Source organism: Haliaeetus leucocephalus, unplaced genomic scaffold, assembly GCF_000737465.1.
Source record: "Haliaeetus leucocephalus isolate CR32 unplaced genomic scaffold, Haliaeetus_leucocephalus-4.0 Scaffold32, whole genome shotgun sequence".
NCBI lineage: Eukaryota > Metazoa > Chordata > Aves > Accipitriformes > Accipitridae > Haliaeetus > Haliaeetus leucocephalus.
This window is the reverse complement of record NW_010972468.1, coordinates 404,311-417,778: the sequence shown is the minus strand read 5'-3', so window position 1 is coordinate 417,778 and position 13,468 is coordinate 404,311. Positions and strand designations below refer to the sequence as shown.

The 13,468-nt window shown below is 38.1% G+C and overlaps 1 protein-coding gene across 1 annotated transcript in view; it reads right to left on the bottom strand.

Annotated features, from left to right (window-relative positions):
• Positions 1–12,004, bottom strand: part of VWA8 (von Willebrand factor A domain containing 8) — a 101,664-nt gene extending 89,660 nt beyond the window's left edge. The window contains exons 1-2 of the mRNA XM_010576497.1: positions 11,931–12,004; positions 1,317–1,447 (exon numbers count right to left, since the gene is read on the bottom strand). Of these exons, the coding sequence (XP_010574799.1) occupies positions 1,317–1,447; position 11,931 (132 nt within the window). The 5' untranslated portion in view covers positions 11,932–12,004. The remainder of the gene's footprint in view (positions 1–1,316; positions 1,448–11,930) is intronic.
• Positions 12,005–13,468: the final 1,464 nt, after the last annotated feature.

The window sequence follows — 13,468 nt, the reverse complement described above, 5'->3', positions numbered from 1 at the left end:
AAAATCAAGCAAAGATATAAAAACCCATGAAAATTATTTCCTTTCCACTTTTTAAGTGCGTATTGGTTACAACGCCACCAATTCCTTTATGCTGCAGGTAGATACAATTGTATTTCTTATAATGAAAGGAAAAAAACAGAAGGTGAAATACAGGAGAGTTTTCTTCAACAATTAGACCTGTTTATGAACACATAGTAGTAGCTTTCAGCAATAGCTGATAAAAGTTTTCCAAGCTTACACAGCCTCATTAAAGGGCCCACAGCATGTATCAGCTCACATGCAACGACCAGCCTTCACGTAATTTTTTAGCATGGTATTGAAACAGTAAGCTGCAGCCTTTCTAATGTAGCTCAGGTGCATACAAACAGTGATAAAAATAACAAGACACATTCCATGTCTTGTGCCTTGATATCAGGTGTTTCCCAAGTCCTCTTTTTAGGTTATACCAAACTCTTCCCATTTATTTTAAGGAATGCATCAAGCTATCAAGTTGCATATCTAGTTTGCTGAATTAAGAAATCTTTGCTCTCCTTCCCAAAGTTCAAAATCTTGCACCTTTCTCCTGTGTGCTTCATGTCTAAGAGCTAGTCTTTGAATTAGTATCTTTTGATTTTTAAAGGAATGGCTGATCTTTGTGACAACTGTTTATACACTTCCATTTGTGATCCTTCTGCCCAACCAGATTCCAGATAGAGCTCATGGCAGACAAAGTCCTACTCACATCACCTTTTCAGGCAGACAACCCCTCTTCCTGATCATGTAAGGGCACTGACAATTTAAAGGGGAAATTTTGCACTTGGTGCTGCCGCGGTTCACGCAGATGGACGTAGGCAAGTCATTCCCACATTCCAAGAGAGGATCATGCACACATCTACTCGTTCTAATCACTCACGGTAACTGTTCCCAAATGTTTCTCAGAACACTCCTCTCCCAAATCTTCTCCTTCATTTCTTTTTTTTATATAATGAAGCAAAACCGATCTGTTGTCTGTAACAGTAGGCAGATATCTTAATCTTCTAACATACATAATGCCTAGAACAAACTGTTTCTCCATTTGTGATAGCATATGGCAACACAGTTTTCCAAATCTTCCCCCCCTGAGTTTAAGCAGAAAAACATGTATTAAAATGTCTGTACTTTCTATTTGTCCATAACAAAAACTGAACTTTGGAAAGCACATTTATGAAAAACTTATTTACCTCCTAAGTAGCTTGCTGTAAGATTTTCTAGGACTACCTTTTACCATTTGGCTAGTAGAGGAATGACTAACTGACATTACTGACTATGTCTCCAAGAACTTAAACCAACATACTCACCAGATATTGCATGGCAATAGATCGCCGGAGAGGCCCAGGAGGACCAATAAGAAAGACATCTTGGCCAAGAAGATCTTTCTGCATTATCCATCTTAAATGGTAGACTACAGACTGGGCCAAAGAATCTGTCACTTTGAAACACAAAGATAAGAACTGTTATTTAATTTTGAAAAGTGTTAGATACCTGGCCGTTCACACATTTTTTTGTTCTTATCTCCAAAACAAAGACACAAAGATATGCTGCCCTAAAGCCAGATAGCTGAAAAGCAGGGAATTCCACACACAGTTTATATTAGATTACTTAATTTACATGTAAGTTTATATACCTGTCTTACCCATTGCCTTTTTCTCCGCCCAACTTCATCCTTCAAAAAAACCCCCAACAAAAAACAGAAAAAAAAAAAGTTGATTCTCAATTCACATTAAATTGATCAATGCAAAGACTGTTTTTTATTACCCAATGTTGAGTGGGTTTCTCAGCATCAGTTAATATAATATAGATACATTATTGATAATTTGGCAAATATTTATCCAGCCTATATCCCGATGCTTCTGTGCATCATGAACTTTAAAAAAAATATATATACTGTGCTTGCACACGACTAAGATTAATGTTCAGGGACATATGTAATTTCTTATTTTCTTAAAAGACAACTGCATTCCTGTTTACATTTTAACACAATAAAACACAGAATTAAATTACCGAGGAAATGCAAACCTTGCAATATCACTACATCAATACCACGCAGCTTCCAAAAGCGTAATAAAAAACAACTCAAAGCAGATCCACTTATTTCTATTAAGAATACCATACCCTTATTATTTTAAAAAGCAATAACTTAATTATAATTAAACTAAAACCTTTATCACACATATGGAAATGCTGGCAGCACTGGAAAGCACCATGTAGAAAGAGCACACTGAAGGAGGGGCACCATTCCCACTGCCGTACATCACTCTATCCCCAGAATACTCCTTTACATACCCCCCCAGCAAAGCCTGGCTCTTTCTCAGGCACAAGCAAAAAGCGCTAGTGCAGGAGGAGAAGGAGAACACAAGCAAGCCAGGAGGAAGATTTATGTATGCATGTATGTATATGGTTGCTTTCAGAACAATCTGACAAGACCGATGATGAGGTCTGAGGCTGGAGCCTCAAGGGTGGTATCTGGGATGCTGAAGTACAGTAAGAGAGGAGCAAGAGGCAATGGAATCTTCAAATTAATACTTGGTTATTTACCTTTTTTCAGTGTGATTCCTGGTTGTAATTAGAAGCCAAAATTTAAAGAAACAAGCCTCGGTTCTACATCAGCTTTCCTGAGACAGGGGAGGCAGTACATGCGGGGCAGAGTTAAGGATGGCAAGCAATAGTGCTCCTCAGTTCTGAGGGCTTTCAGTTCACTGTTGAATCTTTGTATACCAGAATTAAAATTCATTTTTGTAAGACCAAGGAAACAGTATTAAATGACTGTATGAGATTCAATGAAGATTTTTCAAGCATAAAGGTGGCTAAGGAAAACTTTATCAAAAATTTTAACTGAATGTTTTGGTCTGGCACTCAGGAAAACAAACCATTTGAAAACCTCTGCTTCCAGAGAAATCTACTGTATCCTTACCACCAATATGAACAGGAATAGCATACACACATAGGTGAGCAATCTATGCATTAGGATTATCAGATTAATTGTAAAGAAACATTTCAGGTTTGCTTTTTTGTTTCAGTTTGTTTTCTAAACAACTGTCATTAGCATGCCCAGGATTAGCTTTCGTATATGGTACGGTAAGATCATATGAATGTAAAAATATTTTCTTCTTCTTCGCTGCAATACTGTTTTCCAAAAGCAATGCACATCACACGTACCACACACAACAGGCCGAATGCAAATAAATTCCTCACAGAGAATAACATGTTCCTTTCTATGAGATTTTCAAGAAAATTAAGGAAGTTCCTATTACATATACTTTCTGGGAAATACAGACTAATACATCACACCAGAAGAACTGCTTTGTCCAAACTTTGCTACTGGACAGGTATGGTAATTTGAAAGCACCACACAAATAAAAAGTGTTATATTAAAGGTACTATTAAAATTGCAAGCCAGAGATCTCACTGAGAGGCACGAGGCACATTCATTATTACTTCTACCTGCTGTATGAACTTGCCAATGTGCCTGTAGTGTATTTTTATAATAGCTTTCCCCCCCCAAAAAGTTACTTTACTTAAAGTGGACAAATAAGCTTGGAAATCTTTCTGAAACACTGAATTCTTTCATGTCAGAAGTCATGCATTAGAAGCATGGCAAAACCAGCTTTGACACAGCATGACTAACAAATGCCTCTGGTGTAATTCACATTAATATGTGTAGCTATCTTTTTTTATTTTTAGGATGGTCTCAGGAAAAAACTTGGGTCAGACTTAAAAGCGGTACCATAAACAGAAACAGGATTTAAGAACATTCGGCAGCATCTGCAAGACAAACTGTTATGTAAAAGAGAATATGAGTGTACAGAATTCAAAAAATCTAAAATCTTAGGAATGAGATCCCCCTGCAAACCTTAAGGAATTAAAGGGCATATATTCTTGTCGCTGTGTTTAAACAATCCAAATTTACTCTGAAATATTAATATGAAAAATGCAACTTTTAAAAGTCTCCTATAATTTCCTAACTTTGCTTTTTTTGAGAAAACACAAAAGATAACTCCTTATTGATGCATTTCCTAGAAAACGGTTTCATTGCTTCACCATTCACATCATTCTCCTAATATACGGCTACAGCTGGATCAATTATAATACATGTTTGCAGTCACAAAGTCAGCACACTGACCATCTGCAAACTCACTGAAAGGAAGCCTGTTACAAATAATGCCAACAATTCAAAGCAAGCATTCCCTAAGGTGAACTGTCATGACAGCAGCTTCCACTTGTCAGTTCCTTCTATTCTAACATATTATATTGGTACATCGCTCCAGATATTAAACCTACTTCAGTTTCCCAGTTACATCCTTCTAAAATCAGAAGAATGTAAAATGTTCTTTGTACATGCAGTCTATACTGCATAAACTGTTTCCAAAGCACAGTATGCTTTCCAAAAGCAACTTCAGATGCACATACACAGTATGTTGTATATTATTTCTATATATTTAGACTACTGGTACTATGGTATCTGCGTTGCAAAGCTTTTTTTTCTCTAACATGACTTGAAAAAATTCCTCCCTGTTCAAGTACCGTGTATTAACTTTACTACAAGCACCATATAATCATTTCTATGACATTTAGAAGACAGGGCAAATTAGCTGAAAAAAGCATCAGCATATATATTACAGCAATTTTTATTAATTATCCCATGAGTCAGATAGCATCTAATGCAAACTGGGTTTGCACAATCTGTTTAGTGGCACTCTGCTGATTTGCAGTAGTTGAGTAGCTGGCCCTATACTCTTAATCTGCAGGATGGTGCGTAGGAAGCCTCTGCAGTGTATTCTCAAAGACACCATCTGGCACATGCAGGAGTGTAGTCGGTGCTACAATTTGCTATTCCTGTGTATCAAGGATGGCCAGTGAAAGAAATTGCATTCTATTGCTTTGTAATACGTGGTAAGTAGGACAATACCTAGCAGAATCTGCACAAACATTTTGTAAAGTGAGCAGTTGAAGCTGAATGGAGAAATCCCCAAATAAGAAAAGAAGAAAATGTTGTAGATAGATTTTTGAAGCAAATGCAGCAGCTGCTCTTGTTTGATCCACAAATCAGCTTTTGATAAAACCAAGACTGAAATGGCTATGCTAGCCTCAGAAATTTTCCAGTTCACTCATACTTGAATTCTTGGCACATGCTACGCTCACTGAAGCCGTAAGATTCACTAGAGATAGCAGACAGTATCTGCTGGCAAGTCCTTGTGTCCCTCCTACAGAAGAAATCCCATAAATGAAGGAGACACCTACCTCTTCCCACTGTTCAGAGACAGTTAAATGAACTGATTCCCAAGAATATCTATTCCAGATGTGGTACAAAATACATTAGAGCTCGTGTCCCTGTATGACTCTAGTATGGTCAATCACATAATAACCAACATGCACTTAGAAAAGATCAATAAATATAATTTTCAACAGAATAAAAAAAGACCTCTGCATACCCTGAACCTTTGCTACAGTGCATGTTCAGGGTCTGAGACCGGCTCCTTTTATCAGGAGAGGCAAAAGTTCACGAGGGGAAAAAGATCTCCCTCTCGTCTGATTACCAAGGGGGTCCTTTCCACAGCAGTTTGCAGTACATCCAGCACCGGGGCGGCTGCCATAACATATGTTTTGAGGAAGAAGGGGACAAGGAAGGAGGCCTTTGTCTAAAAACATAAACACATTTCAAAAAGGGAAAATGTTAAAAACCCCCCCTGAGCTCGCTGAGGCTTATTTCACAGCTTGTTCAGGCTGAGGGACGATGAAGGAAGAGCGTGAGCTGCCCAGGGACACAGTGAAGGAGGCAGCATGGCCAAGGTGAAGAGGGAGGCACTCCTATGCGCCCTGCTTTCATTCAGCCCTTCGCAAGGGAAACACTGCTGCTCTTCCAATTTTATGCTGATGCACAGAGCCCAAAGAGTTTTCAAAGTCTCATAACGTGGTTACATCATAGACAGTTTTCACTGGAATAACTATTTTTCCTCATAAATTTTTCACGGAAACAGTCTTCATTCCAAAAATTTTTGCTCTTGCGGTGGTAAGGAAACAAGTTGCAAGTCTTTGCAGGGGCTTAGAAAGGGGAAAGTTACTTCAACTCATTTATCGTTAATTCCTCCGAGTCGATTGCTTCAGAAGAAGTTCTAAGATCTACATAGGTAAATCGTGTTTCTCCACGTGAGTATAAATGAAAAGAGAATATAAAGGAATCACGTAAAACCAAATAGCTTTCTGGAAGGAACCCTGAATGGGAATCAGAAGACTAAGTTTCTCTTAGTGACATATAAACATGGAATAAATGAAACTATTCTTAGCTGCATGTACAACTCGCAGGGGAAATACATAGCCAGAGCAGTTTATCTGTAGCTCAAACTCCAACTGGAGGGAGATACTGTATCTGCTTTTGAGCGCAACAGCTCAGTCCAGCACCAAAAAGTTCAAGAGATTCTAGAAAAGAGCAAGAAGAATTATCAAAAGAAACTGGAACTCAGTCTAAAAAATGAATGACTGGAAATCATAACAACTGTTTTCCAATATGCAAGACAGAATCACAGTGAAGAAAAAAGTTATCTGTACATCATGGTTATGCTAGACAGAACAAGTCCCAGGGAACTAAAAAAAAGTCCAAAACCATCCAAATGAAGCATCAGAAAAAGCTTTTTTTCACAAAAGAATGGTTAATTACTGGAGTAAAGGGTGCAAAGAGGTTCTGGAATCTACGTCACCAGCAGATTTTAAGAACAAGGAGGACAAACACCTCTCAGGAACGGTTCGGATTCAGCTGACCCCGCTTTGTGACCCAAGGAACAACGCAGACAACTCCCTGAGCTCCACTCAGACCTCCGCTGTAGGTTTCCATGTCCCTGTGTCTCCCTGCGCCTTGCTCTCAGTATAGGCAAGACAGGGATAATGGTGTAAAACGTTCAGAGCTCTACTGACAAAACGCCCACTATTTCAGATTTTGGATTAGGTGGTAAGAGCCAAGTAGCAGACCAGTTGCAAGCCTACATGAAAACTCAAACCGCTAAAATAATCACCATTTCTGACAACAGACATCTTTCCTTAGGCTAGGAAAGAAAAAATGTAATGACAAAAGTCTTTGTTAGCACAAAATTACAGTCATGCTGCAATACAACCTGTCTCTGTAACGCGTTGCACTCCGACACTCAGATTTAAAGTTAACAGAAAGAAGAACGAACACACGTTCCAGCACAGATCTGAACTTACTTTGAGCAATAACTGAACACACACGCTTGTCCCTGCTTCTGCACATGGTGCATACTATTTTGGGAGAAGGACAGAGACGCGTCTTACTGTTAAGGCAATTGCGGATCTTTCAGGTGAAGAACAACAGCAACTGTTGGCACCACTGAGCCTACTACAGAGAAATAACCCCAATTTCCTCAACATTAAAACAACTCCCTTTCAGGCACAGAAATCCATTTAGTGCTACTTTTTTTGTATTTCATTGTTACAGGCACAAACCTTCTGCTTAAATTCCTCACAACAATTGGTCTTCCATATATCTCAACTGACAAAACTAACAGGATTTATCACTTAACCCCTTGTATACATGCACGTCACTTTTGATCACACACTGGGGAAGGTGCTCAGACTCGGGAGACCTGGCACAAAACCACACATGGTTTGAAATTAGTCTTCCACAGTTCAATGCAGTTGCACGTAACATGACTACAAGCCAAACCCCCAAATGCACTTGCACCTTCACAGAGCAGCAAAGCCGACATGCTATTGCAAAAGAACATCCCTTTTCCTGCCTTAACAAGGATTTGCCATCGTTGAACAAAGTGTCCTGGAAGAGCTATGTTAGGAATTGTTTTGCCAAGATTAATAAATACATGAAATATCAGGTACATCGTCATTTTCATAAAATTTCCAGAAACCACTAACAAAAGCAGTGCACTGACATGAACTCAACATAAAAATAAAATAAAATAGAATTAAAAAATCATGTGCATTCTCACAATTCCATTTTAGATCTAAAATATCATGGAAAGCCATACAAAGTTTCTCCAAAGTATAATTAAAGAAACAATCATGCTTTTCAGGCATGGTGATATTTTAAAAATGTAGGTTTTATTTTTACTGATAAAAGAACAAGCAGTGCAAAAATAAGTGCCCTCTTTCTAGAATGTGCCAGACACAGTTATGACAGAAATCCCATTAACAAAATTCCCTTGTGTATGACTCATTTTTACTTGTCACTTATAAAAAGAAAAATAAGAACAATTCAGATTTTATGTACCTTTAATTATCATCTTCCGAGAAAAAGCCATTTGCCAACAACAGCAAAACAAATTAATATTTTACATTAACACACAAAATGGAGTACTTCATACAGAACTTGCTAGGTACCTAGCATAAAACCTGAAAAGCAAAGACATGAAAATATAAGGTAACCAGCAGTACCTATCCTGTCTATTTCTGCAAAAGGTAACAAGGTTCAGTAAAGGAGTTAAAAATCAGTTTAATCTGGTAACACAAAGAATGAAATATTTTGGTATCAATTATGTGACAAAATGACAAATTTAAAGTTTTGTAGGTACTTAATACATTTACATTCCACGATACTATTTTTTTTCAGATTTTTAAGGCTATTTTTAAGCCTGGAATAACGATGCTGAGTTTAGAATAAGTTGTAACATCCCTAAAATTTGCTGTAAATTATAGATAGGCACTTTCAACATCACTGCATTTTAACATGGCTTTTATCTGGCAGAATAAAAAAAAGCAGAAACATTCTATTCTACACAAACGATGAGCTAGAAAACAGTATCATATGCAGTACTAGTAAATGAACTGTAACTGCTTCAATTCCCTCCTCTTAGTTTTTACTCCACTGCAAACATTACAATGTCTGAGACCTTTTCAGGGATATTTCCCACTTAAGTGGATGACCAAATTATTTCTAGTCTTAGTTTAAAAGAAATCAGGTAAATATCTTGGTCATTTAAATGTAATATTATTTACTATCATAAAATTTCAAAATATGTAATATTTCAGTTTATAGATAAGTATAAATATGCAATTACATTCATCTATTTCACACCAAGAGATCTTGTATCTACAGCAGTCATTCATGCAGCAAAACAAAAAGTACTGTTAAAACAAGAAAAAATATCTTAAGTAATGCACATACTCTCTAAATGCCTCACAAAGAGGAGATAATTGACATGAAGCCAATACAATCTACTTAATTTCACTAGAGGAATATATCTTTGTTCTCCACAGTATCTTAACCATAGAACTTAAGCACTAAGGGATAAAAAAATTTCCTCAATTTAAATATACAAAGAAATTGTACTGAAGTATTTGAAATGGATTTTCTGCTAATAAATACATGAATATTCTACCCTACTTCATTTTAACTAATTTAATATTTAGATTTAAAAGTAAAATGTTGTACCTTATGTAATCCTACTGTAAGTACATGAATACTGATGAACAACAGTATCCCAAGCATGACAGAGGCTCCTTTCAGTCATGATTATTGAAGAAAAAAGAGAGATACAACTAATAATACACTTAATATGTGCTAATAAATTTCACTTTTAGTTGCAGTATCAGATTTTAGCTAGGATCCCATCATTCTGTACACTTCCATGTTTAATAATGTTTTGCTATCAGATTAGTTTTCAACCACTTTTTCCTTCCTATAATTGTTAACTAGAAAAATCTCTGATTCTACCAAATGTTTTCATAATTCTCTTACTTTCCGAAATAAACACATTTGGTACAGTACAGAAAACCAAAAAGCAAAACACTCTACAAGAAACGTAAAGAAGTGAAGCAGATCACATTAGTCGTTGACATAGACAACTGATGTCCTTGCTTCATGACAAAAATGAGAAAATAGGCATACAAAATAAATGATGAAAAGCAAACATCTATCATTTTAGAAGCTATAAAAAGTAATAATGCAGAGCAGCATTTCTCAACTGTTTGGCCGCATTCCCAGAGAACTCATGAAGTGTGGGAATTGTCATTACAGTCCAAAACAGAAACCGTTTCCTCATGGGCTACCCCGTAACAGCAAGGGCTGACAGATGGCACTGGGCATCTTTGGTACCTTAGATCACCTGGTGGGAAAGCGTCACAGTGTGATGCCTACAGGGTTATAGGATCCAGATGCAGGTCAGCGATCTGGCCCACCAGACTACTCACAGGCTTGACTCTAGTCAAGGACTGAAAGCAAACAAAATCTTCCTCTCTATATTGCTGCTCTCCGAGCGACCTGATCGAGTTGAAGATGTCCCTGCTTATTGCAGGGGGAGTTGGACTAGATGACCTTTAAAAGTTCCTTCCAACCCAAACCGTTCTATGATTCTATATTCCTGCTACACCTCTCAAAGGACAAACGTTTCAGAAGAAATATTGCAGGTCAGAGTAGAGTTAAGAAACAGTAATCTAAACATGTCAATAGTAACACGGGTCTGCTATCCCACTGTTACTACAAAGTCAGGAATCACAGAAACACACAACGGTTAAGCTTGGAAGGGACCCCTGGATGTCATCTTGTCCAACTCTTCTGCTCAAGCAGGGCCACCTAAAGCCTGTCTGATGACCTGAAGTACTATTGCCTAAGAACACAACAATATAAACCACACAGCAGCTCCTGCCCTTTCTGATACTGTACCAGTAGCACTCCCTGTACACCTGTAACGTCCCTCTTGCCCTCGGTATCTCTCTTCCAGCAGTTACCTGCCATCCTGCCAGCTGTGTAGTGGCAGGTCTACTGTTGATATTATCAATGCCATCCTTCTAAAAGAATAAACAAAAATAAAAAAACTCAGCCCCCCAGCAGTTTTCTTGGTGTCTCCTTCAAAATGTCATGGAATGAATTTAGACATGCTGGAAATCAAATTCACTTGAAGTGAGTTACTACACTCAGTTTCCAGCTGTAGAACTTTGCAAGCCCAGCAATGACAGTCACTGGGCGTTCTCAATGCTTGGCCCTGTCTAAGAGTAGTATAAGACTTATATATCCCTTTAGAATGCCATGTGTGCTTGGTTTTGGTCTGAAAATTTATCTGGGTGGAAAAATCAGTTGTTGGGGGGGGGTGGTGGTGGTGCGTGTAATTTAAATTCAGACATCCAGCAGCCTACATGTGAAAGTACTGAACAAATGGCAACTCATAATTTCGGATCCTCAGGAAATAGTTGGCCTGTACTGCCCTAGGAAATGCCACAACGAAAACATGATTCACTTGCTGATCCACGGTACAAAAGGAAAAGCACAAGAAGCATGTATCCTCAACAAAGAGGAAATGTGGATGGCTGCAAATATGTGGCATTTTTAATAAGGTATCAAAACATAATGTGAATAAGTACATGTATGCCCATTGTTAATGTGCATAATTGGCTGTGTCTTTTGTAAGTATCTGATAGCATTTTTTATCACTATGCAATCGACTTCTCATTAACTTGATGGATTGCAAAGATCTGTATGTTTGCTGACGATAATAACATGACAATCTGGGAATACTAAATATCACAGTAGAAAAAACACCATACATCTGCCATACAGCCGAAAACTCCTAGGACATATAATCATACTGCAACTGAATGATAATTTTAAACTGCTACAGTTTTATAAGCAAACCATTTGAGATTACTACATTATTTTCAGAAGTAATTGCTGGATGAGAGCCCTTTTGAACAAAATATTTAAACAATCACAAATGACCCTTTTACTGTCCCACTGACCAATGGGACAAGTTAATTCAAAGTTAAGGGATTCCTATATAACCAGCTGAACCAGAGATACAGTAGAGAACTCAGCAAAGATAGCCTTCCCCAAATTGCATGCTTTTTCAAAACATATTTCTTAGATAATTTCAGTAAAGTCAGTGGGGTGACTTGAGTGAGTAGAAGTTTTTTGAATAAAGCCTTGAAACTCATTCGAAAGGAAAGCAGATTCTTACTGTAGTTCTGTGGAACAAGCTCTGGGTTCTTCGGTGTTTTGAGTTTAAAAGACACATCTCCAATAGTGACAGTATCACCTAAAAAAGATAAAAGAAGTGGTTTAGTTCCCAGATACTTTTAAAGCATTTAATGTCTTTATATTAAAGTTTATATCATAGGCCTGCTGTAGTAAGTCTGGCTGTGTGTGCAAAGCAGCCTGTAATGTGTTTGAGAACTATTAGTTTACTAATTAGGCTCTGCTGCTTTTCAGTAGATCAGGTACCAGGACAATTTACATTTAATTAATATTCCTTGACTTTTTTCTTTTGTTGCTGTTATAACCATACCTCACTTCACTGGGAGCTCTGGAATACAAGCTCACTGTAGAACCCCATTCCAGCTACCATCATTGATTTATCAAAATTAAATCTTTATCCTGTTTGTCTGCAGAACTAGCAGTGAGAAACTCTTGTAGGGGTGATGATTTTCCTGAGTGTTCAAGCAGCCTGAAACAGTATCTGTCGGAGGCACAAAACAACATATTCACATCAGTGGGCCCTTCCTGTACCCTCTGACTGTATGGCTGCAGAACCTGCCACCTTTCCAAGGTTTGAGAGGTCTCAAGCATTTTTTTTCTCTGGATTTCACCAAAACTAAAGCACTTGGCCATTTTATTTACTGGTCTCTCACTAGGACCCGCTTGTCTTATCTGTCTTTCTGCAACCACAGGCTTGAATTAAATTGCAGGGCATGCCCTGTGTACTTTTCTCGTGGAAATCAGAAGTGAAATCTACTTTACAGCCAGGAAATGGGCGAGCACCAAGGCGGTGGTGGTCACACAGAAAAACAGCACAACACCCAAAATTCATGAAGCCAAACAAAATGAACTGCAGACTGGTAATGAACTCAAAAGTTTATTTTTTTCAAGAGACCGTCTGGGCCATGCAAATGAGTTCAAAAGTATTAAGACCATGAAACTAAGATGACTAGTAAAATGATGTTTTTTCCATTATTGTTGCTGAAGATAACACCACCTTTGCTGCCCAACAGGCACTGCAGTGCGTGCATGAGGACGGAGAGTATTACTGGAGTAAGACTGCTGCACAGGGCTGCAAGTTGTGCCACAGCACTTTGATTACACTACCTTTGCATGAATCGAGGCCAAGTTTTGAAACTGTTTCTTGTGCTTTTCTCAGAAATGAGATGCAGAAAGTACATAGCCCATAAATGAGATCCAACTCTAAAAATCCCTCTGTAGATCTGCACCTTGTCCTGCTCCATCCAAGAGGACCCAGTCTGCAGTTGCCTAATCTCCAGCACTGTGTGAGGAGTCAAAGAGTTCAGAAGACCAATGCTGGAAGCAGACAGGGAGATGCTGAAGAGGAAGCTTGTCCAATTTAACAGGGGCAACTAAAACTCCTCCCATACTTACAGCAGCTCTCCTTCCAGTCAGCAGTGACTCTAGTTTTGCATTCATCTCACAGGAATGAGAATCCCCAGGTTCTGACATGACTCACACAATCCATGGGAGAGATTACACATTTAGCACTAGCTTTAT